Source organism: Augochlora pura, chromosome 7 (genome assembly GCF_028453695.1).
Source record: "Augochlora pura isolate Apur16 chromosome 7, APUR_v2.2.1, whole genome shotgun sequence".
In the NCBI taxonomy this organism is placed as follows: domain Eukaryota; kingdom Metazoa; phylum Arthropoda; class Insecta; order Hymenoptera; family Halictidae; genus Augochlora; species Augochlora pura.
Window position 1 is genome coordinate 355,199 of NC_135778.1, and position 11,987 is coordinate 367,185.

At 48.4% G+C, this 11,987-nt stretch overlaps 2 protein-coding genes across 2 annotated transcripts in view; one reads left to right on the forward strand and one right to left on the reverse strand.

Moving 5' to 3' along the window:
- The window catches only part of LOC144472708 (uncharacterized), a 40,905-nt gene extending 33,998 nt beyond the window's left edge, over positions 1-6,907 (forward strand). Inside the window, exons 2-5 of the mRNA XM_078186022.1 lie at positions 2,735-2,874; positions 4,181-4,330; positions 5,298-5,453; positions 6,723-6,907. Of these exons, the coding sequence (XP_078042148.1) occupies positions 2,736-2,874; positions 4,181-4,330; positions 5,298-5,453; positions 6,723-6,757 (480 nt within the window). The 5' untranslated portion in view covers position 2,735 and the 3' untranslated portion in view covers positions 6,758-6,907. The remainder of the gene's footprint in view (positions 1-2,734; positions 2,875-4,180; positions 4,331-5,297; positions 5,454-6,722) is intronic.
- Positions 6,908-10,983: 4,076 nt separating this feature from the next.
- Positions 10,984-11,876, reverse strand: Wrm2 (wurmchen 2 transmembrane micropeptide). Its single transcript, XM_078185225.1, has one exon. The coding sequence runs from the start codon at positions 11,872-11,874 to the stop codon at positions 11,695-11,697; it is 180 nt and encodes a 59-aa protein (XP_078041351.1). The 5' UTR covers positions 11,875-11,876; the 3' UTR covers positions 10,984-11,694.
- Positions 11,877-11,987: the final 111 nt, after the last annotated feature.

Here is an 11,987-nt window from a genome sequence, read left to right on the forward strand (position 1 = left end):
ACGGCACGGTGCGACGCGACGCGACGCGACATGAAACGCGACGTGAAGCGGAGAGAAGCGGAGAGAAGCGGAGAGAAGCGGAGAGAAGCGGCGGCCAGGGCGAATTGCTTACGCTCACGGTATAATTTTCTCGCCCCCGCACTTCCCTATTAATTAACATGACGATTTAGCCCCCGTGTACACAGAGACGACAACGCGCGCGCGCGCGTCTCTGCGAGTATCGGTAAGCGCGCGCCAGCAGCAGATATTTAATATTCCTCGCGAGAGATGATAAATTTTCATCGGCGCGATACTCGGCCCCGAACACGTTCCGTCGCGGTGCCTGGGTTTGTTTATTTAACGCTGCCTCGTTCCTACGGTTTAACAACTGTATTCCCAGTCTGCTCTCTTCGCTTGTGCCCTTTTCCCCCGCGAGGGCAAGCCCGAACCTGCGCTCTGGAACGCAGTAATCGGTAATTGCCGCGATTCGCCCTCAGCGATTTATCGTACTTTAACGCACCTCTAGTTATTTCTTTTTGCAATCACCATTCCACGTGGATGCAAATTACGATTCGAGAACAACCCATTGCTCGCGCGAGACAAAGAATTCACCGAGCCTTGGCTCGATGAAAAGTTTCGTAGGCGACACATCCTCTTTTTCCTGCCATATTTCTCGCCGCTTTGGCCCGCGCAAGGCATTTGTTTTCGAGACGAATTTATCAGAAACTCTGAAAACAACGAATTTATGGGACGTGCGCGCGCGCGCTACCTTTTTGTCGCTCGGTATACGTATCTATACGCGTGATAGATCATTCCGAAACGAGCCCGTGACGCATCGCTCCGGTTGATTCTGCTTGATCTATAGTATCTGTACGATTCGCGGTGCGCATTACGCGCGCGCGTATCGCTGCGGATTCAATTAATTGGGAAATTCTAATAAATCTGCGAGCGACGACCGCGACAGAGACCGGAAGCGAATGAATTTTCAATTCTACTAATTACTCGGCTGACGCGGTACAAACGATCCTCCGTTCCGTTTGTCCTGCCCGATTCTTTCCGATATGCGGTGCTCGGGCTGGCCGCGGAATTTCTTCAAATTGCAACGACGAATACGAAAATACGATTTTTGTGAAATCTTCACCAGCGAAAGAAAGTATAATAAAGATGTCGTCGAGGGCGAGAATCGACGTGAAAATGTTGTGAAATTGTCGCTGCGAGGTGGACAACGCGTTAACAAGTTGTGTCCCCGAGGGCACCATTTTCGGCCAGGAAAGTATAAATAATCGGAAAATCGGCTGCGGTCGTCGCTATTTATGCAGTTGCGGTCGTCGCGGCCGGCGCGCGGTCTCGGAGGCGGAGGCGGACGCGAACTCGGACGCGGACGCGGTCGTGGTCGCGGTGGCGGCCGGCAACGAGGCGAACGCTGCCGCGCGGTTTAAAAAGCGGCGTTAAATAAAAATGCGACGCCTTGTTAATCCGTAATTATAATTTGCTTGGGTCGGCTCGCAGGAGAGCAGCCGCGCCGCAACGTCGCGCCGCGCCGCGCCGCGAGGCGATCGATTCGATCGGAGTTTACGCGGGGAAAAACTGCGACCTAGTTGCGGTGCTGCGAGGGAAATACCTGCGAGGATTATTTATCTAACTGTAAAAATATTAGTATTTCCTGGCCGCGTCCCGCGAGACGCCAACAACGGGAAGCGAACTTTCGCCCGGCAAATTTTGAGGCGCGCCGAGCCGCCGGGCCCTGCGTTTAGAAACGCTGGTAAACACCCGAGAAATATCCCTTTGAGTTTATATTTATTCGTTTAACGACCGGACGAGACGGAGAGGGACGGAGAGAGACGGAGACCGGAAAACAAACGCCGGCTCGCGGCGAGCGGAGAGCGGCTCGCGGCGTCGGCGCCTGCCCAACGATTTTTCACCGAGCGTCCATCCAACTTGGATTTTATAAAAACATTGCTCGTTCGAGACCCGGTAATTGACGACCGGCATGTTGGCTTTTCATAAAAAACCGTGCTCGTTCTTGCCGTCGACTCCTCTCGTTGGACAACTGGAGAACGTCGAGCGAGGAGAGATATTTAACGCGGACTCGAATTCTAGCGGTACTCCCCTTCCTGTGGCCATCTTCCCGCGAACTGGCCCGAGCGTCTGCATTATCGGGCTGCGGATTTTCCTGTCAGAAATTAGATGGATAGAGGACAGTCGGAATATCCGGAGGATTTTCGAATCCTCTTTTTTTCAGAGTCGTGGACTCTGGCGAACGATAATTGTTTCCTGCGCCGAGCGCAAGACGCTACAGCCAAACGGTCGGGCCATTCGTTCTGGAATAATTTCAACCGATTCAAGATATATTATACATCGGCGTTTTTACAATTTACTTCATTCCGCCGAAGATGCGTAAAATCTGCGAAACCAATTATTTTTAACCGATAAAGCTGTTAAAACTAGAAATAGTCGTCTGCGCATATGTATCTGGGACTCTGCATCCTGTAATCGATACGGACAACGTTTATTCCGCATACAACATTTTTCTGTTCGATCTGGAAATTATCCTTGGAGAAATGTAAGCGAGGGAACGTTTCGATTACGTTTTTCGAAGAAAAAGAATGCACCCGTGGTCGGGTGCGAATCCACGAATAACGTATTCCGTTTCATTCCGGATGCAGGTCCGCGGTCTAATTGTAATTAAAAGTTGCGCTAATTAAGGGGTAGCAAATTAACGGTGGCGCCTTTGCCGGCTTCTTTTTTCCCTCAGAATGAAGCTGTGGTGGAGTCTGACGCTGTTGGCTGTCACCCTTTTGACGGTCATCGTGACCGCCGAGGCGGAACCCGATCTCTGGGAGGAGGATGACAAGGAGGTCCTCGTGCGGACCGTTCGCGGCACCAAAGAACGAGGTAACGGATCTTCAAATTCGCAAATCATTCGAGCCAGCTTCAACGAAATTATACCGCCTTGAAAGCGTTCACTCAATTCTCATCTTCACCGTATACGTATACAGGACTTGCGAAACGATCGCTCGATACCTTGGCACGTTTTAATCGCAGTCGGCAAACACTTGGTCCAATATGTTCATCGATAGGATAACAATTATTACTTGGGTACAGTCGATGTAATTTTATTTAGATACTCGCGCCAAATGCTCTCGAATTTTTATAAAAATGTGCAAAGTAGTACCCGTTTGAATAATTATGAGCCGACTGGCTTAGAACGTAGTTGGCCAGGGAAAAGTAGTCGGAAAATGGCAGCAAGGAAAATTAGGAGACTGGGATAGGCGGAAAGAGGAAGCGGGTAGGTAGGGCAGAATAAGAGGAAGAAGAGAGAGATGGATTGGAGGGAAACGGTGTCGCATCGCGGGCCGAGTTGGGATCCGAGTTGAAATTCCAGCGGCTCGGCCGGGGGCCCCAGTTTTCGGTGCGGCCGCTTCGCCGCTGGCGAGGGTGAAAGGCTTCGCGCCGCTCAGAGCCGCTCAGAGCCGCTCCGAGCCGGAAGGAAGAAACGCTGGCTCTATCTCCGCTCTTCGGGAGCCGGAAGCTCGATCCTGGCCCGAATAAATTTCTAAGAGCGGCAAATAATCTTAGCCGACAATGAAACGCCGCCGGATGATATTCGAATTGTGTTCGCGCGGCCCCTGGCCATAACCTGGCGGCGGAGGAAGAGGAGACGCCCCCGAAAGATGAGAAAGAGCCGCGCTGCTGAGACAAAAGAGCCTTTCATCCGTACCGGAGGGGGTGCCGCGCGACACGACTCTCCAATCCCCCGTCCTTTTCTACGCCACCCTCGATCCTTGCCCTCACCCTCGCCCTCCTCCTTTTCCTCGCCCGCCCCCTTTGTCGCGCTGCTGCCGATCGACGCCATAAATGTCGTGTTATCGATGAGGCAGCGAAGCGGCCGCTGTATCGCCGGCTCTCTTGATAATGGGCAAGTTTATCGACGCGGTTCGCGCGAAATGGCAGCGATCGACCGGCGGAATTTCTCCTTCCGTGAAATGGCTGGATTCTCCCTCGTGGTCGTGGTCGACCAACCGATCGCCACCAACTCGAATCTCTCTCGAATCCGCGATCCCTCCGGGAAGAGCGAGAGAATCGGCAGCGATCAAGCTCGATTAAGAAACTCGTAGGCCGTCGCGGAAATTCCTCTGTCCGCGCGTACCCTGCGCCTTCGATAATTATCTCCATCGACGTTTTGCATCTGTTGACGCAGCATCCGGCAACAACGCGTCCTGCAGATACGTGAAGGGTCAATGGTCGGAATGCGACTCGAAAACCAACACACGGTCCCGCGAGCTGAACCTCAAGAAGGGCGACAACTCCTGCGACAAGGTCAAGATCATCTCGAAGAAGTGCAAAAAAGGTATGCAAATCGTCCCTCGGACGGTTGTTCCGCCAACGGAACGACCGCGCCGAGCGCGGGGAGGCCGGGATCCAAAAAAATATCGGGCCCTCCGGTTCCTCCCGACGCGCGTGTCTGGCGTCTGCTAATTAATACAGGTTAAATTCACGAGGGATCCGGGCGCGATCGGACGTCCGCGTTCTTCGGAGCCCGGTTTAATGGACTCGGTTAATTAGAGAGGGCCAGGCTCGTAGAGAGCGTCTTGATTAATTAAACGAGTCGAAAGAATGACGCGACGTGTCCCAGTTATCGGTGATTTTGGACGACGCGGTCTCGGTTAATCAGCTTGATAAATTCAACGGTTGCCGATCCTGGAGTTCTTCCTCCTGCTAAATTAGTCGCGGGTCTGACACCGCGAACGGGAAACCTGGACTAAAGAAGAAACAATGGTAGGGTGAAGTTTTCGTTTAGAAGGGATCGCGCTGCGACTGGCGTCACAGTCCTTGCGAGCGTGGAGCACCGTCGAGGTCTCGGACCACGCATCGTTGGCCCGGAACATCGTTCGAAAAGCTATTTACTTTGCAAATTGAACGTTTTCTGGGGCTCGTCAAAGATTAGGAATTTTTGCGGAAATTGCTAGTCTGCCATGCAGCGCAGAGGGAGCAGTCCTGCGAGTTTCTAGGGGTTTCTAGGGGAAAACGTAGTGTCGCGCGTCGTTATCGGGGATCTCCCGATGGGGCGCGAGGGACGCGATAATTCGCAGCCCGCGGCTATTTCGCCGGAGCCATTTTGACGGGTTTAAAGAGGATCTTTGGAAAGATTCGACGAGACTGCGTCGTCTGATAACGCGAGCGCGTTAATCGCTGCTCGCCGCTTGCCGCTCGCCGGGCCTTCGGGGTCGTCGCGGCAACGTTTCCGCAGCGAACGAGAACGTAAACGGACGTTTACGACGATACAATTATCCTTCCTTCTGTTGCTGGGAGCGCAGCTTGCCGGTACGAAAAGGGCACGTGGAGCGGATGCGTGAACCAGCTGATGACGAGAGTGGACAATTTGAAGGCGAACAGCGACGCTACCTGCGAGAAGGTGCGTCGGCTCACCAAGAGATGTAAACAGGAGACAAACACCAAGAAGAGCGCTAAAAGTACGTTGATTCTTCTCGCTTTCTTCCATCTATGTGTATCGCAAAGGTTGGGCGATTCGCGGATGTTCGCGCAATCGTGAATTTTGTCGAAACAGATATCGCGAAACGCTCGATAAACTATTGCGCGTGTCCCTACGCGGTAGAGATGGTCCGGTGCCGACGTCTTCGTCGTTCGAAGCATCGTCGAAAGTATTTCGGTTCGAACACGTTTCGTCGAGCCTCGCGAGTTCAAATTGCTTGGGATAAATTCTGTTCGCGATCCGATCAGCTTCGAACACCCATTATAGAATCTATGTATTTGCCCCGGAGGACGAGCGCGATGTAACCCGAGCCTCGGAATCGATATATGTATAGTATGTACGGCGGCTGCGGAAGGAAATCGCGCGGCGTCTGTTGTCCGCCCCTTTTAACGGGGCAAACCGGAGGAAAACGGTGGCTTGCTAACGCTTGATAAAATGACGTAAAAACGAATGTTACCGGAGTGATCGTATTGAACGACGCCAACAACCCCATTGTCTGGCACCTTCAGTGGTCTGTTGTAGTCTAGTTGTACTCGAGATTGACGCTAGTGTCGCAGCGCCGAGGCTTCGTCGAGCACGCTTGACGATGGCATTGACGGATTTAAAGATAGGTTATTGAAGCGTCTCCTTGGGGTCACGGACAAAAGAGCCAGCAAATGCGCCGTGTAAACGTGTCTGAATGGGCAAGAGAAACTGGAGTCCAAGGTGGACGCGTTTCTCCGCGTATCTCTTCCAATGATCGCGGCCGCCCTCGCGCATCGGTATTCACCACCGGATAAGCCGCGATTCGTTCGAATCCCTTTTTCTTTTTTCTTTTTTCCTCTTTCTTTTCTCGCGCTCGCGGCACCCACCGCGAACCCGGTGCTTTCTTCTCGTTCGGGGAACAGGTACGAGCCGCTTCGAATGGAGCTGCAGTTTTCGCATCGTCGCGGTGCTCCGGATCCTCGAAGCGGTACGAAACTCTGCTACGAAACGGCCATCCGTTCGACGCGTTTCCAGACATCTACGAGTAATCTGTATTTGTTTTCAGGAACATCCACAAAGAGGAACGACGCTTGGGATCTAGAAAAGTTGCTGCCCCTTGCGTAGGCAACCGTGCGAAATAAAGCTTTGTAAAGCGCCTCTGGCATTTCGATTGCCTACGCGAGGGTCAAAGATCTTTTCGATCGATCCCCGCAAATGTGGGTCATCTATATTCGAATTCCTGTTCGGGCGCATCTAATCGCCACGTGGACGTAATCTGTTTCAGGTGAACGATCGAACAAAAAGTCGGGAAAACAGTAAGCTTGGAGAGTCGTCGATCGATTACACGAGGCGGTGTGTCCGGACGCTCTGTTTCGGCGACAGACAACGAAAACACAATCTTGTCTTTTCGATGTGAAGCAACTCTACTTTTTCGACTAAAATAAAGCCACGAAGAAAACAAAAAAAAAAGAAAGGAAAAGAAAAGAAACTACTGTCTAGCGCGAGCGGTAAAAAGGAAACGAACGAGCAACAGCGGACGACGGTCCGCTTAATTCCGGAACGATGAGAGGACCGGTCGCGGTCGCGGTCGCGCGATTCGAAAACGAACAGATTTTTCAAAAGGCTGCCAGGATGATAAGGAAATTTTCCGGGATTTCGGAGCGTCGTTCGTCGGTACACGCGGCGTCGATCGTCGGTAACAGGTATCTCGATAGGGTCGACTATCGCGAGAGCCGATGCGTCGTTCCTGAAACATTCCGAATCGACGACGCACCGTACCGAATACCCTGTAGCCGATAATGCGCCTCTTAACCGTTCCATCGGCGTTGAAATTGCTGCGTACCAATTTCCGTATTAACATAGAGCGAAACCGCCATCCTCGACGCAACAGCATAGTCGTTAATTATCGATTATACTCCGCCTTCCACCCCCTCTCCCTCCCACCCTCTCTCTCTCCCTCTCTTTTTCTCTCGCAGTTACCGTGCATTCATACCTTATACCTGCTCGTTCGAAGAATTCATTCGATCGAGTAACAAGTGTCTTTGGGTGCAAACCAGGAGCAGGCCACGGGCGCGCAGGGCGTCGGGCCCCTTTTTTCTCTCAAGCATAATCAATCGTTCGGTTTAGGGAACGCCGCTGTTCGACCGTGTCCCGTAGACGTTTACCTAGGACCGAGCGGGACTCGACGAAACGAGGAATGCTAACTCGAACCGTGTCCTGGTCCTCGGTTGCGCGCTGCGCCTCGAACCTCGAGTGTATATATGCGAGCGATACGACACGACACGACGCGACACGACGCGACACGACGCGACACGACACGACACGACACGACACGACACGACACGACACGACACGATACGATACGACGAACATTAACCCCGGTTGCATTTAAAACGGTGATTTGTTAATTCCCTTTGCCCACTATGCTACTGCCTCGACGACGAGGGCGCGCGCGCGCGTGGAAAATAACCCCTAGTTTCAGGAATGAACACGAAACGACTGCCGTTGAGATTCTGTACGAAAAATGTTCTCGCTAGCATAATGTACAGACGCGGGGGAAAAGGGATGTTCGCGCAACCGTTGCCTCGAGCCGAAGACATTGTTCCAAGCTGGACGCTGCGGTCGGAACGACCGTGAAAGACTTTTTCATGTAGCGTCGCGACGGGGTCGGTCGAACAGCGACGAGATCCGCGAACGTTCCTTTTCTCCCGACTGTAGACGTGTCGACGTTGATAGCCCCATTCGTATTTCCAGCGTTGTACGATTTAAAGATCGTAGAGTAGCGATCCCCGATTAGAATACAATATAGCGTTTATCTTTCTCAAAGAGACGACGACGGATCAAGAAGGGATAGGAGAAAGAAACGGGCGGTCTCCGTTGTTTTCTTCGAAAACTTCCTCCGGCTGAAACGAGAAAACAACAAGATGGCGTCGATGACGGGCGCGTTCAGTTCATCGAATTCCGTTAGCTTTAGACTTTAGACGCGCGAACCTATTCTCTCCTGTCGTACGATTTTTCGTTCAGGCTGGCTCTCTGTTCAGCTCTCCCATGTTTCGACTAGCTGTGTTTACACTTAAAACCAGGTACAATGTTTGTGGACAGAGATACGGTCCGTTGTAAAATGGAGCCCGCACTCCTACGCGAGAAGAAATTGTTACAGTCTCCGACTGTAAAAGATTGGGCTGACAAAAGCAGCTCAATCTCCCGCGTATCACCAGCGACAATTTCTCCGTCAACGCGCACTTCTACTGTAACGAGACGTACCATTTAATCGAATCCGAGCATAACGCGCAAAGTGGCGATTCCATCGAAGCGTTCCAGCGTTTCTTCTCGTATCCTGTACAAATAATAATTGTTTATAAGCGTTTCGCATCGGGGTGCGCTCTGAATTTTACAATCGACCGTACAATCCTCTCTTATAAGTAATATACAGTGTTCGATGTTAACTATGTCTTCTATAAACGGTTTCCAAAGCTCTCGGATCTTTCTCCGTGTCGTTCGAGCGTGATTCACAACGACCGATTCGAGCGATGCGACAAAGAAACGAAAGAGAGGGATTCTACGAAACTACTGGAATCGATCGCGTTTATAGAATCCCCCGTCGTTGGAACTCGCGAAATTTGTTGATTTTCGAGGAAACGGAGTCCCTGAGTTTGGGAACCGCTGTATTACACGATAAGCACGATTCGATAATTAATACCGTTTCTCCGATATTCTAGCAACGATCCTTCTACGACAAAACGTGTCAAAGTGTAAACCCTTCGCGTAAGAAGAGAAAGACAAAATATGAGGAAATCTAAGAAACGTCAGTGTATACAGTTGTTATATGTGTCTCGTATTATCTCTGAATGGAAAACGTAAACTAATAACGAGAGCCGAATGAGCATGAAAATCAAATTAACATTACGCAGAGTCTCAAGCGTACTCGTTGAGCCGACCGGCCTCCTAATCGGCAACGATTGGGTCGCGGTCCCGCGAGACGTTCCATTGAAACTATAGAAATCAAACCCTTTCCCCGGATACAAGATTGTATTTGTTTTTAAGTCTAGATGTATACAGAGGATAATTCGATGAATAAGGTCAGCTGGTACAGATTCTGATGTCGACCTTGCACGATGCATCCGAGTACAGCCTGTTCCAATTGACGCGTTCACCTTAATCCTATCTCCGCCATCTTGAATGACTAATCGGAAATGCTTAGCATATAAAAAGTAAAGAGTAAAAAGTAAAAAGTAAAAAGTAAAGAGTAAAAAGTAAAAAGTAAAAAGTAAAGAGTAAAAAGTAAAGAGTAAAAAATAAAAAAAAACAAGCGATGAAAGACAGTTGCACTTTCTCTCGACTGTATTTGTGGCCTTACGGCGTTAAAAACAACTGTTTCTCCGTGTATTTTACGATATTGAAAAGTAGCAAAGATACAACACCGCGGGTGGCCATTGTAATTGGACCTTTCTGTATTGGTATTTAATTATTTATCGGATAAATAAAGAAGGATAAAAGGATGCGGTGGTGATTGGTCAATCGTAGGCTAGATTACATATGTAACACCATATCATCATTACGCATTAAAAGGAAACAATGGAAAATAAAAACGAATCTATCGATAGGCTAAGATTAGCATTGTCTACGTTCTATGGTCTCTTCTAATTGCTATCGTTAAACGTCTATTAAGCGTAATTAATAAACCTGTGCTTCACCTCTCTCTCTCTGTGTGTGTGTGGAACTCGATGGAAGTTCTCCGTGTTTTAACTGCATTGTAACATAGCAGATTCTACCGATAGAAGAATGAAAGCAACGCGACCGATTACACGATAAAACCGTCTTTCGAACGCGGGGAAGCGATTCAAATTCTTCTCTTTTCCAAAGCCGAAACGAAATCGCTTTGCTCGTTCAAAATTATACGGTTTAACAATCAAAAATGCGTTTACAATGGTCAGGCTGTTGGAAATTTTGATCCCGTTGACTAGCGGAAATTCGTTGGCGGAATCGCATCGTTGCGAGCAAGTATTGTTTCTCCGTTCGGGGGAGCTTTTCATTACGTTGATTGCATCGGATCAAAAATGATAATTAAAATATTGATAGGGCGCGACGTTAATTGGTTAATCAAAGGATGGGAAACGGATATGTCTCGATAGAATGTAAAGCTGAGGTTTTAGTTGGCTAGGCAATCGAATCAAATAAACATTTCCTAAATCAAATATCTCGTAGTTCGTGGGAAATCGTCAGCGATTTATTTACAAGCTGACGTTATTACCGAGCGCAGAAATTGTATAATGTATCTACTTACTTATTAAATAATTGTGTAACCGTTACACATGTAATAAAAATCCAATGTTGTCAATAAAAACTAAATATTATATACAAAACGATCCACGGACTTGACCATGTTATTACAAATTGTTACAGACCTGCCGATCCTGACCCGGCTAATTAACCCGATTAACCCATCCTTGCAGGGGATTCATTTCTTCCAATTGTCCCCCCTGGACAGTCTCGCGTAACAAGAGGATCGCGCTCCAATGGAATGTAGCATAAAATTCGCAGGGTGATCTCTGTATAAAGACAAGCATGTTTATTCGTTAAAAAACATTTATAAAAATTACAAAACTTCGACGATCAAAATGTTGGTACATGCATATAATATTAAATACTTTAAAGTTGGACGAATTATTTCTGTTTCTTGTCACAAAATACAAAACAAATGATTAACAAATTTATAGATATATTTAAAAATATCTACTGGCACGTCGCAGTAGAAGACAAGGCAGATCATGACGAAGTTTCAACCACTTCTGGACGGAATGGATAATACTACTTATTCTACATATACAAAAAGTGTTGTATAAAAATCATGTATAACGTGTAGACTGTGGATCATCGTGCAAAGTACAATTTTTCCGCATTAATTTTTAGAAACATTTTACCTTTAAAATATGTTCGATTTTTCCATTGATTTAAATTGCATTTACTCATTATTGCTATAAACACATCAAATCCATAGTTTACACATTAATCTCTGTGGCAGGAATGCTGTTTTAAACTCGAGCAATACTAATTGCGTAAACATTTATAAAGTTTCATATGAACATGTACGAACGTGTATGTACAGGATGTTTCGCATAACTGGGAAAGGTTAAATCCTTAAATTAGGTACTTTAGTTGTAAAGAACATCCTGTTCATTCTGTGAGATTCAAGCTTTGATTAGTTTTGCTACACGACAGAAATTGTGGATGAAAACATGCGATGATACTCGTTGATTTCACGCCATGGAAACAGAAAGTTTTCTGGAGTATGCTTTCCCCTCCCATTCCTGGTCGGACGGCACGGGGGTATGTCGCAATTTACACAGCCGCGACCCATACTTCAGCATGACTATAATAATGCAAACTACGAATAGAGTCAAACACGTGGTTGCTGGCCAAAATATGTGTAAACCCATCTTGGCTCCTAGCTCACGCTAACTCACGAAATTTTACAGTTTTACCCTGCGTATCTGGTACACCTGTTTTTAAACTTTGGCTATATAAAATGTTAATTGATCCGACACTGCTA

What these genes read in the sequence shown, in the direction of transcription:
- Wrm2 (XM_078185225.1), bottom strand. Translation starts at nt 11,874, where the DNA reads ATGGGTTTACACATATTTTGGCCAGCAACCACGTGTTTGACTCTATTC.